Genomic DNA, 25,655 nt, shown 5'->3' with positions numbered 1-25,655 from the left:
TGGATGGATTACACGTGCGTCAGCTTCTCAGTGCCACTTCCAAGGAAATAATAGTTTATATAAAAATGTGAATTGTTTATATAGAAATGTCAAAGATGTTTTAAATTAAACATTTCCCGTTTGAAGATTTTGATTAAAAACTTTCCGCGAGGGCAAGAAAGTTTACATTTAAATTTCATAAATGCAAATGCGTAGGTAGGTATAGTTATAACTGTGGTAACGTTACTTGTACCTACAGATCCCCGATCTAGACGTTTAAAAATACATCAATCTGAATTTAATTAATTCATTAGACCGTTTCAGGTTTTCGTCTAAAATTTACACGCCAAAAAATAAGCAAATCAACAAATAAATAAATCCGATCCGGATGGTCTTCAGTACAGTCCTGCAAAATGATTATCGTGGTATATAAGTATAACTACGCGGTCTATGATATCAATATTCGCTATCATCAGCTATCAAGGCATCAGTCTATCGAAGTCTTTTAGAAAATGTGTTTGAAAGTGCGGGTAGTGAATCACAGCCGAATGACAGCTACTTGAACGAACTTAGTGATGCTACTTGAACTAGCAGTGATCCTATTCGGTCTTCCTTCGTTCGCTCTCTCTGAATTTAACAATAGCATCCTCAAGTACGATAAGTGGCCCATCGGCAATTGTTCTTCTATGTTTAACAGTACTTCTCCCGACATCTGTAAGGCTGAGTTGCTGGAAAAGGAATCCTGCAAAATTTGCAATGAAACTGGCTGTTTTTTACACGTAGCGGTACTCTTCCCGAATAGTGATAATTACATCCTAAATCTGAACAGGGTAAAACACTTTTAATTTCGATCGTTATCTATGTCGTCTCATCGAAATGCCGGTTAATGTTATAAATAAATAGCTACTTGTAGTGCCGCGTTACGGATGCATTTAAATAAATGACGTCTTCTCGGTAGCGCTGATTAAAGCGACATTAATGTTGGTAAACAACGCATCCATTTTCCCAAATTTTAATATGTCGAAAGTAATTTGCGTTACACACAGACCTTCCCTGTATAAAATACGGGCGTCACGTTACACAATATAATGTTACCTAGTTTTTCATTACCAAATTTCCTCATGCCTTTATAATTAGAAAATTCTAACAAGGACGGAGGCGCCAGACAGAGGACAAAGTACGCCCTTCTTTAAGGGGAAAATAATCCTTAAAATTTCGTTTACCTAAATTTATTTTGAGTTGGACGTATACCAATTTTTCCAAATTTCCCCATTTATTTGCTACATTCAGTGCAAAAATTGTCGTATGAACATCTGATAAAGTGACTTCCAGCCAGTTGTTCCAAGAGATACTGTAGATAGACGCATGTAAATAGCATGTATCAGCACATACTTATATTTATTTTTCAATAATTGAATCGATTTCGACAAATTTTCGTTTGCAATAGACGTAATCGCCAATTCGGTATATTTTTGCAATCTAAAACATTTCTCGTAGATATGTAAGTGGAATTACTGGGGCTCCTAAATTGGCCCCAAAAACACAATGTTGCACAAACATCCGAAAATAGCGAACAATCAGTCGAAACATGAGTAACATCCTCAGCATGAACAGTTTAATGATTTTTTCAGCATTTGACTTGCTCAGCAATATGATTGATTATTATTTACTAGTATCTGATTGCGTTGATTTATAGGATATTATTGGTGACGAAACTATCTACAGTGTGTTGGGTTAATGAAGGAGCTTAAGACCAGCATGTGTGTTTCTTTTCTTCATGTGTGTGAGTCGGGTTATCCGCAGAAAACAACGTAACTGTGAAAAACTATGAAACGTTTAAGAATGTATACATTATGACATCTAAAAATAGTCAGAACGAGTTCAATAATTAAAGATAACTTATCGCCTAAGTTTTAATATAATATAAAGGTAAAAGTACTTCAAACTGCCGCAGACGCTCTAAATTATGTATCACCGGGACGGATCAAAATATTATGGGAACTAGTCAAAAATTGCATTTCAATTCACGATAAAAAAGCAAAAAAATGTTCATATGATTAATGCGACTTCTTCCTTATCTCATCAGATTAGAGTTTAACGTTTTTTTATCATAGAACTTTGTTACAGACCTCAACTGTCATTTACGATGCCATTGAAAAAGCCAAAGAAATTCTCACAAACGTAGCTTTCGAAATTAAATCCTTTGATGACGAGTGTAAGGCTGATGCAGGTTTAAGACAAATAGTTGTCGCCAATGACTGGTGCCCCCATGTCATCATTGGCTTTACGTGCGATTACACCCTCGGTAAGTAAAGCCTATTCGGTATTTTTCCCGTATGTTTAATATACAAAAAAAAATTAATCTCGTTTATGCTTCCGCTTTTCCATAAGAGATAACATTTTATCACTTTTACTGTGCACAGAAAGTGGCCATAGTGGTTGATAACCTGTTTGGTATGCGGCAAATTTGTTTACAAATTAACTAGAACTCAACTCGGTTACTGCCTGATAGTTTTTATTATGTGTGCATTAAAAAGAGTTTTCCCTGCAATATTTTTCCCTAAAATTATATCAGATGTGTCATAAATGTCCACGAAAGGTCGGCATATGCCCATGAAAAATCGTATTGAAAAATTGCCTTAATAAAATTTTTGGAGGGAAATTTTCACAATATGGTTTTTTTCTAAGAATTTAGGTTAAACTTTAACACTGTCTGTAGGTGTTTCATTTGCGAAATTATGGAAAATATATTTTTTTAAATTTTTGTTTTACCTTCTGAAACTTCAAAATTTTGAAAAATGTTTCACGTAATTTTATCCAAAAACTCATTAACAACAATTAATCAATGTTGTTATTTGAAATTTGGGATTTTTAGCGTTTACCTAGAAGTTATGTAAATATTCGAACAGGTGTTGTTAAATCAAGCTCGGTATATTTACGTATGACAATCCTTCAAATTCTATTAAGTTACTATAGTTTTTGAGACAATAACGATATTTCAGACTTTTTTGACACTGTATGAATATTTTAAGATTGGAGATTTCAACGTTTACGCAGAAGTAGGATACAAAATGGAAAATTATAGAATGGAAATTTGCGAGCAAATCTGCTTGGCGGTAATTCCCCTGGTTGCATTTGACTATTACAGATGGATAGCGATTTGGTATTCAAACGTAGGTCAAAGTCAATCAGTCATCCTTTCTCTAATTACATTTTAATAGAGAAAGAGCGCTGAAATAGCAAGCGACGGCGACTTTGTCTCAAATTTCTAAACCAAATATTTTTTTCATTTATTCAATTATCTGCTTTATTTTGCAATTATTTTTGCTCAACCTCGTTCGCTATTTACCTATACTAATCTATTGCAACTAGTGGAATGACTGCAAAGCAGCTCCACCTGCAAATTTATTACTTCCTTTACATGCATTCTACCTACTCCTACGTAAGCGCTAAACATTCCAAACTTAAGCTATTTCTCGTAGAAAACAAGTCTTCTATTCACTTAATGTTTCATCATGCACTAACAAACCACAATTTTGTTTTTAGCTGGTGTTGGAAGGGTAGCCAAAGTTTTAGGTAAATATGGATCCCCCCTTTTATCACCCAGTGGTTTCACCTTCGACTTTACCTCAAAAAAAAAAGTACAAATGACGGATGAATTTTACCATCTAGTTAATATAGGATCGGCAGGGTACGCGTCCCATGGAGAGTTTTTGCATTTATTAGCTGAAAAGTATGTACCCACATTGTTTTTGCAAAACTGACTTCTAAACCCTCATTTTTTAGCTTCCAATGGAAAAGATTTGTGCTAATGACGCAAAATGATGATATGAGTGAAATAGCCGGGGAAAATGCTTGCTACCTGCTGCTATCTACTTTAATAGAAGAATTCAAGGGGGGCCATACAGAAATTGACTACGTATCTGGTAATATGCAAGTCCTCAATATCACTTACGATAACTTTCTAAGAGAGAAAGTAGGAGTGAATTACGGAAGTATGTAGTTTAGCTGCTCAGGCACAACACGACTTGTATAAAGCGGACAATTTACAGTAATGCTGACTTGCGCAAATCATTCAGAAATCCGCAAATTAGCCATAGAGGCTGCTAGGATGGGCATGATGGATAACGACGAATACTTGATGCTCAACTTTGCCCTTTATAACAAGTAGGAAAATGTGTGATATGGTAAACTGCGATATAATGGAACGTATTGACATTTCAGCGCGCCGTATCCAGATAGACCCTGGTATGACGATAACGACATAGAGAACAACGATCTGGCAAAAAAGGGTTTTGGTGCAATTCTCACGTTTTATCCGTACAGGGAGGCCGAATTCGATAAAGTTTCCAACCAGTCGTTTAGAGGCTCATTTTACTTGGATGACGTCTATAATGGCATGCTCATATACGCTGAAACTATTAAAAATATAACTGCCACTCAAAAAATCGATTCCCTGAAGGGGTGTGACGTGATACAGTATATGATGGGAAAGACGTATCAAGGTAAGGAACGCGCCTTAAAGCGTAAATTAAAAAAAACTTGAACTTAATTGGGTCCGACAGACCAGAACAACGAAGAGTTAATAATTAATTGCAACGCGCAGAAAGTTGCCGATTACGCCTTGGTAGCTCAAGACAAAAAGGGAGTGTCCAAGATTATAGGAGTCTATTCGACGAGGGATAGAAACATAACTTTTTGGGAACCTGGCAACACCCTATTCCCTCACGATGTGCCTAAATGTGGCTATGATCTCTCAAAGTGTCCCAGTGAGTGTCAATTTACCACATCAAAACCCGACTTCTGATCAGTTAATTTCAGCTTACAATAAAGTGGACATCCTAGTTATTATTTTAGTTAGCGTAATATTTATTGGACTGATTATAGTCGGGAGTATGTTTTACAGGTAAGTGCGCATTTCTGACCAGGGCAAATAATGATAATTAAAAAGCCCTCGAGTCCGAAATTAAAAACGCAAAATATCAACTCAATTAAAACGTTCTTTTAGACATTACAGATTAAAAGCTGAGATTTACTCGGAAGCGTGGAAAGTCAATTATGACGATATAGCCTTCCTGTCAAAAGATAGAAGGAGCAGCATTCATTCCATTGCGCCTTTAAAGGTAAAGTCAGTTAGATCTTAAGATCACGTTTAATAGTAAATTTGTTAGGAAATAGACGAAATGAGCTTAGCAGGGGACAAGCAACTCTTTGCCCAAGTTGGGTATTACAAATCAATCAGAGTGGCCATAAAGAAACTACCGGACATCAAAGTCCACTTAAAACACACGCAGCTACGCGAGCTAAACACGATGAAAAATCTATCCAACGACAATCTTGTCAAGTTTTACGGGGCTTGCATTGACAACCCCAACAACTGCCTCCTAATCGAGTATTGTCCAAAAGGCAGTCTGCAGGACATTTTAGAGAATCCCCAGTATAATTTGGACTGGTCGTTTAGGATATCCTTAATATTGGATATAGTTCGAGGGATGCATTATCTGCATGGCAGCCCCATTAAATCTCACGGAGCTCTTAAATCCTCTAACTGTTTAATAGACAGCAGATTTGTGCTGAAAATTTCAGATTTCGGCCTGCACTTTTTGAGAAGCAATGAGAAAAGTTCCGAATCGGAGGAAGACTCGTATCAGTATTGGAAAAGTAAGGTTTTGGATTAGTCACAGTGAGGTTTTATACAGGGTGCTATAAAAAGTCGGAGGACGTTTGAATGTTTCTAAAAATTATTTGTTCTCGTCAAAGCTTGGAAGCACGATACTTTAAATGACAAATTTTGATGACGTTGATATTTGTTTTTATTGACACCTGTCAAAGTTGCGACGTCATCGTCATTTTTTAATAGCAAGATATGTCGTGTGATATCTTAAATGAAAGGGTTGTCAATGCTGAATACGCCTTTAAAATTTCAGCGAATTTTTAAGCTCAACACACATGGAAGCCTGTCAAGCAATCTGAATTGTCCGTGTTACTAATTATCATCAGTTTTCGCGACAACGCAATAAATCTGTGAGAAGGATTTTCACAATGTCGCCGAGCTTGTCGTACTAGCACTCGTCGTAATGAGCAATTCACAATGTTTCATTCACTCTCATGTGCGCGGGGCGTAACCAAATTCACTGAAATTTTACTAACGTCTTTAGAATTCCATGAAAAATTGAGAAAAATGATTCTGGCATGACAACTTTGATGGGTGTCCATAAAGATAACTATCAGATCATCAAAAAGTAATTTTTTTATAATTGAAAGTAAATCTTGCCCAATGCGTTTCCGGGTTTTGAAACAAAAATATTTAAGGAAATATTTAGATGTTTCCAGAGATTTCCGACACTGTATCATAACTCTAAAGGAAGTCACATTATACCCTCATTAGAAGCGGCATCTTACTAAATATGGCATTTCTTGATTTAAGGATACCTCTGGACTGCTCCGGAGCATTTAAGGATAGCACCGACACCTGAAGGAACGCCAAAGGGTGATGTCTATTCTTTTGGTATAATTATGGAAGAAATAATCATGAGAGAAGGTGTTTTCTACGTTAAAGGGTCTACTTTGGAACCTAAAGGTAAGACAATCACACATACATATTTCCAGTAATGAAAAACTTACGTTATGGTAATAAGATATTCGAAAAGGTATTATGTACATTTAATTAAAAAAATACATTTAAATAATTTGTAATTCATCCCTTACCAATAGCTACTCTTCTTGAACTTTTAGGATAAGATAGAAATATATATATATATGTATATGGAGGAATCTCGTTGTGCCTTTTCGGGTCAAGGAGAAACAATGGCTTTATTTGCTTCCAATTTTCGCCCAATAATCCTTTAAAGAATCTAAAGAAAAACCTAATTGTAAAAAAAATCTCTTTCCCACCATCCCTTATGAAATTAAATATACCAAACGAAGATAGTCGCGAAAGCAAATGATTACACACACGTGTGTTAAGAAAATTGAATGAATAATGGACACAGCGCAATGACTTGCTTTGGCTAAGAGAATTAGCAATCTATTATTATATTAATGAATTAGGCAAAATATTCCCTACCGAAGGTTAGTTATATCCTACATGTGTCGAAATCCGACGAAAAAGACATCGCCTAGTCAAAAATTATGAAAGCGATTGGATTCCCAGTTTTAGTGGGAAAGGAAGACTTTTTTAATTTGTTTTTTCTATATGGTCCGTGACCTCGGGCAAAATAGCATACATAACTCGTAAGAAACTTGATTAACACATTCGCCCATTTGCCGCCCTCGTCTGCCGCTCATGTGCAACATTTCATACAAATGTTCCAAAACCGCCAAATGTCGAAGATTTGCCCAGAAGCATGAATAGAATGCGAAATTCAACTAATTTGGCCAAATCTATTAAATGGACTTGGTATCAGTTCAAACACGGAAAATTAAATTTAAACGAACCGAAACTGTCTGAAACGACGATTTTACTCTGAAAGTACAAAATCAAGACGAAATGTTCATAAGTTAACCAAATTGATCAAATTAATCTTTAAATAAGTTAAAATAGCGTTTTATTTCTTTTAGACTCGTCGTGCGTTAAAAGCTACTCTCTACACTTGTTATGTAAATATCTAATACACGTCACATATACAATGCGAGTGTAAAGTCAGCCCCTTTTAAATCCTGGACATTCTACGATATTAAAGGAAATAAATTGTTAAATGGATCTCGACTTTCACTATGATCGTGACTACGTATGACAGTACAACATATGTAGTCCAAATATAGCACCTAAATTTGATCTTAACATCATGGAAGGTTAACATTTTTAAACAGAGGACTGATCGTATGTCCACCCTGTATTAAAATACAAACAGATTTAAAAATATAGTTTTGAATGGTTTGTTTTAGTTTTACGTAATCGCTTAGCTGTGGGCAATACAGGGGTAGTTTTTTGCTTCGGCAAATTGACAAAAAGGTTTAGTCCACAGGTATGTGAAGCTTGAATTCTGAATTTTTAGCCATTTTAACAACTTAAAAATAAATTTGGACCTTTTGGTTATTATGGTTGTCTGTCATTACCAGGTACGTGTTTTTTTTGTGAGATACCTCTGATTTTTTACATCATAAAGCGGATTGAATTGAGTTTATTGGGATGCCTCTATATACGAATAAAGGCTGGATAAAAGAAGTGAAAAGGTGTTTATGAGGCCATTTCTTAATGGAAATCGATTTTTAACAAAAGGTATATTTGGACACTATATTTTTCGCATGTAACTTTTCCAACTATGTTAGACATTTCTTTCGACGGCAAGCGGCCCCTGCCGCCCGGGGGCGAAATTTAAATTATCAGAGAAGTTTACGAGCTTATTTCCGCAACCCGCCCTACGCCCCTCGCGCTAATAAATATCCGCCGCATAAAACGGCATCCGACAGTCGCAACATTGCTCCCGTAGGGGAAATATGTCTGACTGGAAACCCCCGACTTCATCCGAAGTCGCGGGGCGACCTGGTCCGCTGAAGCCCCCCGATGTGAGCCCTAATATTTCCCGAGTGAGAAGCCCTGAAAGAAAACAAGAGCAACTGAGAATGAGTCTAAACCTGCCTGCTAGAGAAGACACCCCTAGTCCTGGGGGTTCGAATTCTACCAGTCCAAGACGCGCTGTAAGCCCTCTTTTGGAAGTGCGAAGGCCCATTTGTACCCTCAATTGTGACAACTGCAGCTACGCTCTCTTTCATCGGTTTGGACTCATACCTGCAGACTCGAGTAACTATAAAACTTGAATATTACTTTTTTCTCTTCTTCTGGGCGACTGAATATAATGCGACAAAATTTGCGTATCTGTGTAAACCTAATTTAAATAGCAAATATGTTGCATATTTCTCCAAGGTGCAGGAGAGTAATATTGTATTATAATTCTCAAGAGTATGATATGCCGTTCTCCGTTTATAGTAAATTTTTATTGATTTCGGCTCTACACACACATTCGGAATTTGGATGGCGAATCAAAAGAAATTTTTTTCCAAAGCGACGCTTTACATGACTGAGTTCAAATAAAATGTTCAATAACTGAGGAAATTATGGACCCTCATACGAAATTCGTCTCATATACATATTTGCTTGTATAATAATAAAATAATTCACTATTAATAAGGTAAAAACTCAAAGGTTGATTTATTTTTTACTATATAGTAAAATAAATCTGTTGTTTTTCTTGAGGTTTTGGATGAAAGAATTTTGTTAGTCACTAATAACGAAAAAAGATGGACTTACATAATCATTATTTGCGCTACTCCCCATAATGGTAAAACGTGGTTCGCATACAAAATGAGACTTCAAAATTTCAGGAAAAGGCATAATCTCTTATTCCTCGTTGAAAACATAATAATAAGGCTTGAGGCCGAGGAAAGACTATAGATACAGGGTGTTGTGTAAAGTTATTGTAATGAGAAGTACCATGGTAAACCTTTTCTGAAATTGTGTATTTATCGCAAGTAAAAAAAATGTCTAAAAAGGTTACACTTGCCCAATACAATTTAAATTTTCATCATTTTTTCGAATATATAAGACTGTTCATTAGATTTCTTCTATCATTCTCCGCAAGGAACTCGTAAACATTTACATCCAACCTTGACTTGTGATTTCTCAGCAACCAAATGGACTTGGTGTATAAAATTCTCAAAAAAAAACCTCCGAATTTCGATTGCCTAAATTGATCAGTTATAGCGTTTCGAGACATATTGATTATTAAATTGAGCAGTTGTTGTGCGCGAATTGTGAAAGATTTAATTATTGTTGAATGAATTAAATGAATTGAATGCTGATGAAGCCACATCATCAAGAGCAGGTATTACGTCATTCAACAGACTAAAATGCGTTACAATAGGCAGGATTGTCTTGTCAAGCGATTCGCTGTGCGAAATGCAACAAGGTGGAAATAATAGCAGTCTTAAAGGGCTTGATAAAACAGCTTATGTGGATTGGCGAGTTGAATTAATATGGAATATGGCTCAATTCGATTCAATTCGAATTATAACGAAATTTTTATTGAACGAGTATGTCTTTTCGGACAACCCACCTCGTTATTTATTTCACAGCGTCCAATGCATACACCAAACTGTTTATATCACCAAATTTACCTAAACTTGTTGTTTTAAAACCTAAAATCAGTTAAAGCATTAAGCTTTCTATTTTTACAGCTGGTGAAGAAAGAGGTGCATTGTAGCCTGAATAAAAATCGATTCTTTTTAATTACCTTCAGACCCAATCAATTGCAAAACATTTTTCGAAATACATTTTAGTGCAACTTAATTAAAAGACTTTTTCGTTATCTTTTATCCAATCCGTATACACAATAGTTTTAATTATTGAAACACGACCCCTGAATAGTATGGGGATAAAATCAGATAAAACTTAATTTTCTACTGTAAAGTAAACCCGAATGTCGTTGTAAAAGATTTGAAGGGCACATCTAGGGCAATATAATACATGAGCAGGGTCAAGGTGTTGTCACTTTGTTCTCGAATTCCTCCTTCATAGTAAACCCTATGGACTATTCGCGATGTTTAAATTCCCTTCAAAGAAATCTATTTTTACTCCAATTTTTTATTCCCTGGGGTGCTTAAGAACTTGATGATCAATTATTTCGATTGTGTCCCGTAGTTTACTTTCTTTTCACACTTAAATGCATAGAACCATTAATTTAAGTCTAGAAAAAGCATAATAATTGGAAATTGCAATACGAGTAGGGTGGAAATAGAACAGATTATTGATCATGACTTAATTATTCATTTTTAAGAAAAAAATATTATCAAATTGTGCTATGAGACTAAAAAAAATTGTGCTGTGAGCCAAATTAAACATGAATATCGAACTTTATTAACACAAATATGTATAATTAACTGACTTTCGAAATATCGATGTTTAAAATATGATAATTACGCAAGTTAGGATTGTCGAAAGTGTAAAAAGTACTATTTTTTAAACGTCGATATTTCAAAAACATCGAAAAACCCGAATAGGATACTTTTAGAGAAATATTTTTAGAAACTTGTGGGAAATCCAAAAATGCAGGGAGCTTCATTTAAAATAAATAGGTTGAATCATATGAACCTTTTTTGAGTCACTTCAATGTTTAAAATTATGTTCTTCTTTTAGCTCGGTCTGCAAAGCAGGAAACTGCTGTTTTGTATTTTATTTGTCAATTTTATATAAATTATAATGCATTTTCAACTTTACCTTGTAAAAATATCACCAATAAATATCCAACTACATATCTAATTGCGAGGGAATGTATATAAGTACACGGCCGCGTATTTTTTATATTCCTCTTATACAACGTTGGATAAAAATAATAACACTACTAAATAAATATTATATTAATTAATAAACCGCACATTACAAATTGGTTTAACATCTATGGGTATCTCGGTTACCACAAGAGATACAAAGTCGGTAAATGTGGAATATTTTAGAGAATTTTATTAGAAACTCATGCCTGTTTTAAAAACTGCTTTAGGTTTTGCCATTTTTCAAACAAAATGGAAATAAATTTAACATTGCATTTTCAACTTTGCAACTAGAAGCTTACGGCAGTGTGAACGCCCTTTAAAATTAAATAATGGCCAAGCTGTGACAACCAACTATCTGCTCTCGTGTGTCCTGCCTTTACATATTGCGTACAGTAATCGATTGGTTCAGTCTTGATATATGTCAAAACACTGATTGAAACCATTGCACCTCAAATGTATTATATTGCTGCAATAATCCTCGGAATTCAACTTATGACAACCACCACTTTGAGTTCCACGGTACCAAATAATTTGTGTTCATATGATCGGACAGTTCCTATTCTAGTTCTGGTCATGAAGCTATCAAGTGTTTCTGAAGTCCGCCATAAGAAATAATATTGTCAAGTATAAGTTGGCGAGCTGTATTGGTGGTTTTTGAAAACATGAATCTTCTGGAGGATCTTTAATAATGCGGGCACTTACCTACTAATAAGATAAGGGATTGAGAAACGTATGGCGTATGTTTCTGGCCAACTAAAGTTGAATACGTAAATGGAAAAGAAACGATAATGGTTTCTAAAAAAGCTTAAATATGAAACAAAATGAAGAATTTTTACACGGTAACAGCGAATACCAATCTTTCGACTTTTTGAAAATTGAATGCTAAGGTTTACCTGATGGTTTTCCTTATGTATGGTAATATTTGGTTGTTGCATGAAGTTACAAAACTACAAAAAGTATTGCACAATAGTTCATTTTCATATGCCGGATTATGTCTGGTGTACATTTGCATATAATGTGAACAGTCGGTAATATGGTGATTAATCATAGTCTCCTGCGATATCACTGCGAATGCCAGTAGCGAAGCCAAGATTTATGTTTAGAAGGTCACAAAAATTAATGAAGCAATGTGACTGACACTGCTTAAAAATTATTTTACCAATAAGTACTACTTGCTTGAGAAAAACGGGATTAAACTATATTATTCATTTTCCGAGACTTTTTACTGATCTCATTTCAAACCTCGTTTTTATCTATTTAGATATATTAATGTACATTCAACCCTATTTTTATTTATTTTTTGTGCTGTATTCCAAATTTAGTAAAGTCAAAGTTTAAAAAAATTAAACGTATGTACATTTAAAAATTGTAATTTCTTTCATTACTGTCATAGAATGAAGATTGAAAAACGGAAAAAGTTCAGAAGAGATGAGGCGTTATAAGGTGATAATTCTTGATATGTATTAATAAGGACGATAGTGTCCTGTATTTTTGAAACTTCCTGTATATAGGATGTTCAAAATCTGAGCTAAACTATCTTAAAACCCACTTCAATCACGGAACAAGCCAAAATGTGCGTATCTATTTCTAAATATGGTCTGAATAAGAACATACGCATATTAACGTGGTCCTACTTTACTATAATGGGCATTATCATGGTTAGAATCAGGGACATACTGCCCTTAGTATGCGTTTTTGTATTAATCCCATGCTTAAAGGATTTCTTAACATGCATTTTCTTTCGTGTGGCAAATTGGATAGATTTAATTTTAGCTGAGCGGGAAACAATTTAGGTCAATTTTCGCGAAAACTAAGGCCTCGACAAACTTAGCACAAGAACACTTTTTGGTATTAAAAAGCTTAGCTTTTAAAGCTGGCAGCGTAAAAAATTAAAATCTTGAATAGAAAGAATGTTCGCAAAGGAAAGGGCAAAGCAGACCCTTGAAGGAATTAAATAGCTACCGATAAACGGATCACGTATTCTTCACCCTGGACGAAGTTCTAACCCCTTTTTCCAACCCCTGTTTGACTTAACTTTTTAATTCTGGAAAAAAGTATGCCTTGACAGTGCTTCAGTAATTTTAATCAACATACAATTCATTTTTGACCCTTCCTTTAGCCTCAATTTCACATTTGTAAATTTACGTCAGATTTAATAAGCTCTAATTATTTCGCATTCCAACTCTCAAGGCTAAAACAGGTATTTTTTTATATTTTTCAGAAATTGTCGAGTTGGTTCGTAAAGGGCCTGACGCAAACGACGGATCTCCATTAAGACCGACCATCTCTAGTGAAAATGTAAACGAGCAAGTCGATGAAATAACATCCCTTATAGAAAAATGCTGGTCAGAGGATCCTCACGAACGACCAGATTTCGGCACCCTTAAAACCAAGTTGCGACAGATGTGCAGAAAGTAAGTTTGTATTTTTACCTTGTAATTTTATAGTTTTCTGTATTTTTATTGAACCCCAAAACGGTTGAACTTCGCTATGTTTTGCTGAAAAGTATTGGTAAGAAGCCTCATTAAGGACATTTCCATAAAAAGTCCATTGTTTGGAAACAAATATTAAAAAGTGACATATTGCGCTTGATTTTCTTATTTAACAAACTTTTCAGTTTAAGCTTTAAAATTCGGAAAAACACCTACTTATAAAATGTCTAAACTTAAAATAAAAACTCCTTAAAGACTAACAAAGGCTTTATTCTCTGGAACGCTTTAATGTTAAAGGTTAGTTAAACAATAAAATGGAATTTTTTTTCAGAGTATTTAATTTTTTTTTAATTACTTAATTTAATAGGTTCACTTAAATTCTAAATATTCATGGGAAACACTATTCAATAATGCGCAGTTTCTGAACTATATCCCATTAACCTTATAAATTGCGGCGATTGCTGCTTTAAAATTTTCCATGTAATGCCATTTGGACGGCAGTAAATGAATGAAGATGTTCGTGTTTCGATATGGTTAGCTAAAAATAAGCTGCGTGTTGCCTGGACATCTAAGTGGGTCAGCATTTTTACCTGTCCTCATTAAACCATTTTCCTAATTTTTTCTATAAGGAGTATATAATTTTACAGCAAACCTTGGATATTTAGATCTGTGTAAGTACTTAAAATGTATAGATTTGTTGGCTAAATTAGGAGTATTTTAGGGCTCCTGTAGATTCTCGAAACTTCCATTATTTGCATGATATAATTTATTATATAAACTGGAAAAGTTCGAAATGAGAAACGTGGTTGGTTACTTTAAACAGTTATTTCTCTGAATTTCATTGCGGCAATACAATTTTTATGCATTGTATAACTGTTTCATATCGATTCGAATGTGGAATAATTAATTAGCAACCATCCGTGAAATTCGAAAAATATAAATTGTATTTATCAGAGGGCGAAGAATTTCTTACCCATGTCATTATGAATATATTTAGCTGCTGTTCAAGAATAAAGGCCAGTGCATTCGTTCTATAAGTAATTAGCATCTATTTCTTGGTTTTCTTCCATAATTTTTGGCAATATACTTTTATCTGGAGCTTTTTCAATCCTGGTCACTAGTTTTTTTGGAGCAATACAAGAACAGGGACTGTCTCAGAGCAAAAGAACTAATGTTGCCAAAAATGTTTATATCTAACTTCCTTTTCCATCCTTTTTTGAACATCAGTTAGATTACAATGCCTGGATCGATTTTAAGACGGGTCTTCGACCTCCCTCTCGAAACTGGAGACGTTCAAGATTTTCATCTCCCTCATGTGAGAGAATCTTAGAGAAAGATAGCCAATTAACTTAGTCCAAAACGTACTAGCTTTGTGAATTTTGCCTGAGCTTATTAACTTCCTAATTAAGCTACAAAATATTTTTATCATCAGAAATGTCAGGGTGTGCATCTTGCATGCAATGTCTGACCCGTTTAGTTTACATATCGATTACACACTCCTGCAGTTGTAGTGGCCGTAATTGTATGTCAGAGGGATGGCGATGCCTTTTTGAAACTAGAAAACAAAAATTATTTAATTAACTTATTATTTTTAGAGCTTTCTCTATTGTTTTCGTGTTGAAAAATTTAATCACCATCTGATTTGCGAATCAGAGAAACAATTTTCTTTCTTAAGAGTAAAATTTAATTAGAGCTTTCAAGTTTCCCTTTTTGATTCCAGAGAAAATGACATGAACTTGCTCGACAACCTGTTGACTCGCATGGAACAATATGCTAATAACTTGGAATCGTTAGTCCAAGACAGGACCAAGGACTACCTAGAGGAAAAACGGAAATGTGAAGAAGTTCTTTATCAGCTTCTTCCAAAGAGTGTTGCCCAACAACTTATTATGGGAGAATCAGTTACAGCAGAGGCATTCGACTCCGTAACAATATACTTCAGTGACATTGTGGGATTCACTGCTCTTTCTGCTGAAAGCACCCCTTTGCAAGTCGTGGATTTACTCAATGATCTCTATGGGCTTTTTGACTCTAGAGTCGAACATTATGAAGTTTATAAGGTAAGCGACATAAAACAGGAAAATATTCATAATTTTGAAACAATTTACATGTGAACGTAATTACTATTTAAGGAAAAAGTTGCATTAATTATAATTAGCGAATTCCTATCCCTCATCGCCATGACAATATATTTTTTCTCCTGGAATTTTTTGATTTCCATCTTCAATAACTTCAAAATTCATGAATTTGGTGTAAAAAAAATACAACATATAGATGAATAGAACATGAAAAAATTTGCTTTTGATTCAGTTGCTTTAGACATGCATATGTTTTAAAAATTAAGTAGGTTCATAAAGACATAAATTTATTATCTCAAGAAAGGGTTATTGTCAGGAACTTTATTTGTTAGGATGAGAGAGTCGTATAAGATAATAAAGCGACCTTTAAAAAGAATATACGACAGGTTTATCTTAGACACTCAGGCGACTCTAAAATCAATTCTTGATGATGATAGGCTTGTTCCAACTCACCTGGAAACTGTCTCGCAACAGTCCAAGGACTCTTCTGGACAAAAGCATCGTTCATTTAAAGTTGAAGTATGCAATATAACTTGCTCAGAAGGATTCTCGAACCATTCTGAGATGGTTTCTGACCAGTTGGAATAAATTTCATAACGCATAGATAACAACAACCTGAATAATGCATGTGAACGTTTTAGGTTTTAGAGATTGTATACTTTTTAACAAATACAGAATAAAAGTATACATTTTTGAATATGAGATATACTGTTCCAGCCAATTATTCAAAAATAGAAACTATTTTCTGTTTATTAATGTGCAGATTTTCTACCTATCAATACATAAATTCGAACCTCTTTTATATTACCCTCAAGTATACAGAAAGTAGCGCATATATAATTCTGATTAGTTTTAAGGCTGAATATTTTTTGAACCCTTCTTGGAATTTTAATGTTCTTATATATCTTACATCTCATAATAGATAACAGATAACAATAAAATTATCCTCTCCATTCCACCACTGATATAGAATTGATTCTCTAGTAGGTGCTACATTACTCTAGAAGGTGTTTGAAAAATTAACGAGGAAACATACTCTCTGGGTACGTTCTGTATATTAAAACTTAGCAAATTAAAAAACAACGAAATTGCTAATACCATGAGATCATTTAAATTTCATATTTCGCCAGCTGTGGAATTTTACACAAGAGAAATAGAAGATAAAAAGTAGGTCGTTGCTCGATCATATGCCGCAAAATGACGTTAAAATTAATATTTGATAAAGGAGTCGAGTGAGGTTATGTTGCTTTATTTATTTTTATCGACGTACGTTCTTTTCTTCAACAAACTTCACAGCTGACTAAATACGAACTTTAAATGATCTCTCTGTACAATTTCTTATCCCGACCGTAAATAGATCGTGCAAATGGCTTCAGTCAGGCTTCAAAAGACATAATACTTTAAAACTAGCCAAAATAATATATGCGCCATTTTTTTTTGTACTTCGGTGTATAACAAGTACCATATTTTATAATGACTTTAATTTTATCCGTTAAATATAATTATGGATTGAATAAAACTATGTGACAGCGCTATGAAACAATTACTTACCCATTGCTTTCAAGCAGTGTGTGACTAAATCCAACCGCTCCCCTATTCCACAAGTTCGAAATTAATTCTGATATAGACTTCAAATTTAGAGGTTAATGGAGGTTTCTAATGCGAGGTTGGACGCCAAATTGAGAATTATTAGACCCTCAAGATCTAATAATTCTCATTGTTTTCACTGTTGAATTTCATTGTTTTGGCAACTATTATTTTCCAGACATGGATTTTTGAAAATTAATTAATAATATCAGTAGGCAATTTCGCTTTTGGATTTTTGAGAAAAGGTATCACTTGGTATGCTCTTTTTAGTAAAGTTCTCTGTAAATGCAGAATCGATCGGCATTATTTGCCAGAACCGTGAGACTGGAAGAATATCGAGAATTGTAACGTTCAAACTCATTTGTTAAATGACTTGGCATCCTATTGAAAAAATATCCAAAAACGTCTTCATTTAAGGTCATTAAAAGTGGTAGATTAAGCGTCAAGTCGATATTTTAAATTGGGTTTGAAGTTAAATGAGGATGTAGGACTTATCTATCACACTTTAAGGAATGAAATTCGGTTACAAGTGAGGGAACTCCATTTCTTGCATTAATTCTCGATCAATCCCCGTTTTTGATAAATCACCGAGAAAAATAATTTTTTCAAACAGGTGGAAACCATCGGAGATGCTTACATGGTAGTCTCTGGTCTTCCTGAGCGGAACGGACTTAAGCACGCTTTCGAAATTAGCCGATTAGCTTTAGATCTTCTGGGAGCCATTAAACAATTTAAAATTCGTCACAGACCAGACTACCCATTACGGCTGCGCATTGGCTTGCACAGTGGTCCAGTCGTAGCGGGGGTGGTGGGGCACAAGATGCCCCGTTATTGCCTCTTCGGAGACACTGTCAATACTGCATCTAGGATGGAGCAAAACGGGCTACCTCTAAAAATACACATTAGTGGAACCACTAAGAATATTTTGGATAAGGTTGGTAGTTTTGACATCGAACTACGGGGCGACGTTGAAATGAAGGTGAGGATTTTTCAGTGTCCTTGAGGGTTCTAATCCTGAGGCACTTTTATTTTCTATATAATATACATGATATGTGTTTCTTGCTATCGTTGTAAATTGTCATTTAATATTAATACTCTGCGTCGGCCCAGCTAAGTTCTATTTACATTAAGGGAATGAATAATAATAAAAAAAAAATTTTTTAAATTTTGTCCGATTGACACAAAATGTGACCTTTTAGTGATACAAAACAGGTTATAAAGTGTCACTTTTAATTCCTAGGCAGTAATGAGATCATTGTACTGATCGGGCATTAGAAAGTTTTGTAGCAGTAAAAAGCAATAAAAGCTCTTTACTGCCTAGGGCGTAAAATTCAAAAATTCTAAATGCTTGTATGTAGAAAACATAAACAAATCAAATGAAAAATGATTTTAGCTGGTCAGGAAAATCGAAAAAATTTACGTGTTTTTGATTTAGCTTCCTGCTTAGTTTTTGATTCGGCTATAAATACTGCTGCGGCAGTAAATTCACTACTTTTACCTCTTGTGAATCAAATAATTATTACTTTCCCATAATAGTGATTACACAAAATTATGCAAAAATACGATACGGGCAATTTTCTTATGCTCCTGCAGTCTCACACAAAGTGGAAGTAAAACAAACGGGTTCGTTCTTACTATTCGAAATCGTGAAGCGTAACTGTCGGAATAAAAATTTAACCTTATCTTCTAAACGTATTTGGAACATAATTAACGTTTCCAATATAATCAGATAATCGATATATCAGCGATGGGGTTTGGCATGCATACTAGAATCCGTTAATTTCCCGGCTTTATGAAGCTTATGAAATTGGCAACTGCGCCAAATTTATAATTGCTAACGCTTAATTAAAATCTTTGTTTGATTTCTGCCTTAGTTGCTTATCTAGGTGAAATCCTTTTATGCATTAATTAACAAGAGATCTCAATGTACCAGTCCTAGTTTGTCAGTTAATTTATCGCTTGTGAAGGTAGTGAAAGTTTCTCATTATTTTATCAGGAAAATATCAAAGTAGCTTTGTTTGACTTTTGATATTGTTATATCGAAAATTTTAAATATGTACTAAATAATCGTTTTATTGATGCCGTAATTCATGGTCCCCAGTTTAGGATCGCCTAATTGATAACGAATTGTGATATTTACCACTAAGAAACAGGAATTTAGAGTCTGAGTAAATTAAAATTCGTTTTACCAAATAATGAATTACTAGCATCGCTTATTCCCTCTTGAAAACTAAATTGAAATCCTTCAATAAATTCAATGTGATTCATCCATTGCGGTCAGTTATTTTGTTTCCTTTCAACTCAAATAACCAACTAGCCACGTTTTAATTTATTATTAGTAATGACATGGAATTCTATCATTTTGAAATAGTAAAAGCTACAGAGCTACAGGACTCGGTGAGATCCATTTAATTTTCTATCAATTTATTGTAAGTTAGTTTAAATCTGTGTATTCATCGATCTGATATATTGAAATGTATGTAAACGTTTTACTCTTTTGAACTAATTAATTTTTTTTTTGTTTTCAAAATTTCATCAATATCTCTTCTAGTTTTCGATATACAGGGTGTCAATTTTTCTCTCCGATGCACCATTCTTGAGTAAAAAATAAAAATCATTCAAAGTGCATTTTTTATTATTGTCTGATAAAGAAAAAAAACATAAACATAAAAAAAATATTTATTAACTGGAAGTGCCTCAAAATGATTGCACCCCGCTTCAATTCATTAGTTGCACTTTGGGCAACTGCTCTGGTAGCAGATTGTTATTATTATTTTATTAGATTTCTTTCTATGGGGAATTTCTATCGAGTATGTTGTCAAGCTATACGACCAGGACATATTGTTGCGGCTACCAGAGCAGTCGCCCAAAGATGCAATCAATGTATTAAAACGGGGGGCAATCATTTTGAGGCCCTTCCAGTTAATCAATATTTTTTTTAATGTTTATGTTGATTTTTTTTGTTTATCAGACAATAATAAAAAATGCACTTTGAACGGTTTTTATTTTCTTACTCGAGAATAGTGCATCAGAGAGAAAACTTGACACCCTGTATTTTCTTCACGAAGTACTTTTTGACCAATGTTGCATAGTTTTTTTTTTGAAATTTTTAAATGTACAATGCACTGGTGAAGTTTGGCACTTTAAGTTTGGGTTATCCTGTACGTTTTAATTCATTCAAAGCCAGGCTTGGGTTACCATAGGAACAAAGCCCTACGATGATTTTTTACCCCACTCAGGCATAGGGTCATATTAGACACATGCATATGGAGCATAATATGTTAAGCCAGGGCAGACGCCTCAATGAGCTATAAGTCAGCGCAGTCATCAGATTATTTTACCGCAAACAAGCCGAACGCGCCGTGCCTACACCTGATAAATTTAGTAATGAGTACGCCACTCCTAACAGAAACAAACTTTTTTATACTTACGTAACTCCCCAGACATATTACTTCTCCAAAATCTTCTGCACTCATTCGTGTGAAATTTTTAAATTATATCCATCCGCACCATCCATCAACGCCCATATTTACGTCCTAAAAATAGGCGCCCGGCCCACATTTTTATCTTTATTTCTTCTTCATTAAGTAATGTATCAGAAAAAAAGCGCCAGTTGCCATTATCGCAAGAACTTTCTTAACTCTCATTTCTTAGGCGTTAGGCATTGTTCGGTTTACAGACACGTTTATGGACCGACGCATGACAAGCCTTAGTGATATTCATTAATCTTTCAAGCCTTAGTGATATTCCCTAAGCCTGAATCTCATTCTTTATTCTCGTGTATAATCCAAATAAACGGGTGAAAGCAAGAAGTGCGGAAATACAGTGAATACAACAAACGTCTCGAGCATCCTGATTTTGTTTGGTTGGCCTCGTTGAGGAGCGCTCCGCCCGTTCGGTTCGTTCAGGCTAAAATGCTCAAGTGAATGCACACTTCACAGTACAAGTAAAACTCATGTTAAGATGCAAGTAAGCAAAACAACACGGGAAACGGGATGCTCAAAGTGTGTGCGCCATTCGCTGTGTTCTTGCACTTCCCCGCTTTTACCCTCTAATTGCTTTAGTGATTTTGTTCATTAAAAACATGGTCGCAGATGATCTGATAGGGCCAGCTGGTGTCCTTTTTTTAACATGCAGAAATTTTCATCGCAAGTGTATAATGAACCTTAACGGGTCCTATAATTAATATCATAAACTTATTGCATACATGGTATTATTAATATTCACAGATCCGTTTTTTATAAATCTTATCACTTATTCTTAGTACTCTTCTACTCCTCCACTTAGGCTAATCTATAAAGAACATGTTGTGAAGTGTTCCGAAACTCAAGGCAGTTACTAACATTCTTGTTTCCGGTTCGAACGTTCTCAATAAGCTTAAGAGTCTCTAATGTTGTTGGAGTTGATATTAACTCTCCAATCATTGGTCAATTGTGATCTTTACCTTCCTCCAGGCCATTAATGTGAGCCGAAGAAAAATTAGAAGCGACAATGGCATCATCATTTAGGTATTTGATCGTTACAATATTGTCATCAGCGTGCATAGAAGTCATTTCGAAAACGCCGAAAATTGTCTGGAAAAATTGTTGTCATTATCTTCTTGTTATATTTTCTACAATCATTCCATTAAAGGCAGATCATCTTCTGGATCGAAATAGTTCCCCACGTCTAACCATTTGAAAATTGTACCTTTTGATACTCTTTGACACGCCATGTGGATGAAGTTTATTGCATCCCAAAGGTTGATACTGAAATTCTTTCAGCCATTATCAAATTAACTATTTTCGAAACAAGGAGTCTTCCATAATAAAATGTAGATAACATCCCGATCTATAGGCTATAGCTTGGCACTCGTATTTGGTAGAACGACCATTAACCTAATGAAGTCCAAATTTGTTACATTTAGGTAACCTAGGCAAGTGTCCACTAACAATATGATGTTTCGGGCCTTCCGGCTTAACTCAATACTCTATCCCCTCAATTAATTTGCTAAAATCGCGTCATCCATGCTTTCTTAATGAATTTGCAACTTACTGAAAACTCTACAACATTCTTAAAATATTGAAGATTTCTGAATTTTTAAATAACCAGTAATGTTCTTTTTTCTGTTATTGTTAAATTTATATATATGCACAGCGTTTCTTTTTTTGGAGAGCTTGCCACCACCACATCTCTTTTCTTCCAATTTTAAAGTTCAGTCGGGTGTTAGTTTGTAGAATAACCCGGTTTCAGCGCCATTGAAGACGTCCTCATCCTTGAAATCTCTTCTAGTTATTGGTCACTTATTCTGCAGCCGGTCTTTTACGACGTCCAATCAACCGTAGAACGTCCTCTCCTCAAGGATTTCTCCACTGGATATATTATGCCTTTTTTCTAACTTCTGGGCACTATTTCTTCTACATTTATTCTGTTCATTTTTTAGCAATTTTTTCCAATTTCTTCAGCTCTCGATTGCAATATGGCACCACTGGCGGTTACATTTTTATGCCTTTACCCCGAGAATCATATTAAAAGGCTCTGATCATCTGTGGAATTCGTAGATTTTTTATTCTTTTTTTTACATTCATGTTTTGACCTTCTTTAAAAAATGTAATCTAAATGTAGAATTTTTATTTATTTGTCTTTGAAATATGAACATATGCAACTAATTTGGAGGGTGTCTAAAGGTTTCAAGTGATTCTCACCGTTGATTTTCTTAATCTCATGCTTTATTTCGCGCCTCGCTTGGCAATATCACATTTACTATTCAACGTAGAAGATTTGCTTACGAGTTTTCTTTGATACTGCATTATCAACAGCAACACTTGTACATGCTAAGCTCACAAGCCAAGCTAATCCCTATGCGATGTAACGACTTTCGGAAATCCCCTGCATACTGGGTCAAACAGAGATTTTAATTCGTTACAACCAAAGATTTTTCCTTTGAAGTTCGTTTTATCTGAAAGTCCGCTGTAAACTAAAAAAATTTAACTAAAAATAGAAAAAAAAAATGTGGTCAAGGGGCCTATTTTATTTTACACCAAAAAAATTTGATTTCTTTTAGGAATTCAGTTTTTGACCTTATTTTTCAATTATTATCGACAGACAATTATCTTTTGATTAAAATATTTGAATAACCTAAAAACGCGATATTTTCCTCTTTTCAATATATAAAAGTCGCTTATACATGAGATGCGCTGTGCCTACATAAAACATTTACGAGTAACCCATCTCTTCGCATCGATTGCAGTGCATGTGCACTAAGATAACATCTATACAGGCATTCCTTATTGTAAATCATTATTATCCTTTTCAATGAGCATTTACATTATAAGGCGGTGCCCAAATTATCCAATGTCCCTTTAGCATAGAATGTATACCTGTAAAATGATCTTAGGTACCGCACCGCATATTGGAATGCTGCTTGGGAGATTTCTTATCGTCTCAAAAGGCCAATAGCGAATAATTCGAACCATCTTCTCCTCCGATATTGGTTGAAATTGTATTCATTTTTCCAGTTTTTTTTCCATCAAAAGCATGTTGTGTGAACTGTTACCCCACTGGCTTTGATCACAACAAAATACATTTTTCAAGTGACTTTATTATTCATGAAATGGGGGAATGATCTTACCTGAAGCAAGTTTATAGCGGTTTTATTGAAAATCAAACCATTGCATTGCCGAACCGTGCTCTCAAAAGCATGTAATATTAAACAGGAAATAATAAAAGTTTGGTGGCTCTCCTAGGAAGAAATTGCATTTATGTATTATGGAATCCAATGGGGAGAGACTTGCGTTCAGAGGTTCTGTACACTTAGAGAATACAATATAGGTACTTAGTTAATTAGTGAATGTTTAAATTAAAATAAAATATATTTCTTTGTACTCAGGTGTATTAGCTTTAACGTGGGTCTGGCACAAGACTCCAGCACAGCTATGGAAATTTCTAACTAAACTTTTCACAGGGAAAAGGCCGGGTAACGACATACTGGCTGAAAGGAGAAAAAGAACACAACGTGTATCTTGGAGACGAGGCTGTGACTCCCCAACACAGTGTCATGCAACAACATCCGCGTAGTGTTCACAAAGAAGCTAAAGTCATTGACTTAAGGAAGGGTCTTGACGACGTGAACTTTGTTTCTGAAACACCAACGAAAACCACGAAAGGGACTCAGAGTGATGGAGAGAAAGACCAGCAAGTACCGGAACAATCGATGAACAATCGAAAGGATGAAACTCAAGTCCCCCTTCTCTCCTTTACTGAACCTTCGTTTGATGGCGTTTCGTAGAATATTTTTCATTTAATTGCTCACCTTCATGTTATGAAATGCCATGAGTTACTCAACTGTTAACATTAATCATGTCCTGCGATTTGTTTCGAATTTCACTGTTGATTGCATGTCTGTTTAATTGCAATTTTCTTGATGTCGCTTCATGGCATTTCTTTGAATTGATGTATTTCCCCGGGAGTGAAAACGTTCACTACCTACTTAAAAGCTTCGTAAGAGCTATAAATCGAAATAGTACCAAATCACATATATGCGTAGTAAATTCTAAATTAAACTGGCCAGTATAAAGTTTAGAATTAGGGAATGCGCTTTATTTGAGCAGCAAAAATTACCACATTAACGCCACAAGCAAGATTCGATTGATTTAAAATCACAGCCAAAAATTTGAGTGATCTTATCTCTCTCAATGCAATGAATCATTGTATGTGTAAGTTCTACAAGTCTCATCTACTTGTTCTACTGTGTACACGTGCGAGGGGCTGCGATAGATACTTTATTGCTGATTTACTATGGGAACTGAAACTTTTTTACATAGCTCCTTTAAACGTTTACAATAATTTATATTTATAACTTAAGAAATAATAGAAATTCATGTCTACCTATAATATACATATAAAAAAAATGAAGGTTTTATCATTATATTAGGATAGAGAAATGATTCACAATTTAATGTTCTCGCTAGTAACCTAGTGGTCCTTCCAATAGACGGGTCAAAGCCAAGTCCATTGGAAAGCGAGACCAGATAAGTTTAGACTGACTCAGATTATTGCGTAAAAATTAAATCACAGCTGGATGTTGAAGTGGTCACTGTACCCCCAATGGACGGGCAGAGTTCAAGAACTGTGGTTAAGTCCATAGGAAAGTCAAATAGTCTGACCTGCTCTGTTCGGTCCCGTGGGGACATTACACTCCAAAGTAGCTTATTATTATTATCCTCACCAACGTTATCATTATTATTATTATTATTATTATTATTATTATTACTATCATCTTGCGTAAACTTTTCTACTAATTTAGTTTCAGATCGAAGAAACTTCCAGTTGC

The 25,655-nt window shown here is 34.7% G+C and overlaps 1 protein-coding gene across 2 annotated transcripts; it reads left to right on the top strand.

The window, feature by feature from the left end:
* The first annotated feature begins 458 nt into the window (after nucleotides 1-458).
* Nucleotides 459-25,655, top strand: LOC136409609 (atrial natriuretic peptide receptor 2-like). Of its 2 annotated transcripts, XM_066391228.1 has the most exons (16): nucleotides 459-809; nucleotides 2,107-2,284; nucleotides 3,526-3,712; nucleotides 3,766-3,974; nucleotides 4,032-4,146; nucleotides 4,204-4,484; nucleotides 4,545-4,748; nucleotides 4,801-4,885; nucleotides 4,988-5,102; nucleotides 5,151-5,640; nucleotides 6,407-6,559; nucleotides 13,469-13,661; nucleotides 14,327-14,350; nucleotides 15,400-15,739; nucleotides 17,958-18,323; nucleotides 24,288-25,655. In XM_066391228.1, the coding sequence occupies exons 1-16, from the start codon at nucleotides 555-557 to the stop codon at nucleotides 24,609-24,611; spliced, it is 3,519 nt and encodes a 1,172-aa protein (XP_066247325.1). In that variant the 5' UTR covers nucleotides 459-554; the 3' UTR covers nucleotides 24,612-25,655. The 2 variants fall into 2 exon arrangements, with proteins under 2 accessions (XP_066247325.1, XP_066247326.1); XM_066391229.1 differs by lacking the exon at nucleotides 14,327-14,350 and having other exon boundaries at nucleotides 460-809.

The sequence above is a fragment of the Euwallacea similis genome, chromosome 6, assembly GCF_039881205.1.
Source record: "Euwallacea similis isolate ESF13 chromosome 6, ESF131.1, whole genome shotgun sequence".
Classification (NCBI taxonomy): Eukaryota; Metazoa; Arthropoda; class Insecta; order Coleoptera; family Curculionidae; genus Euwallacea; species Euwallacea similis.
Note: the sequence above shows the minus strand (reverse complement) of the source record. Positions and strands in the feature narration are given on the sequence as shown.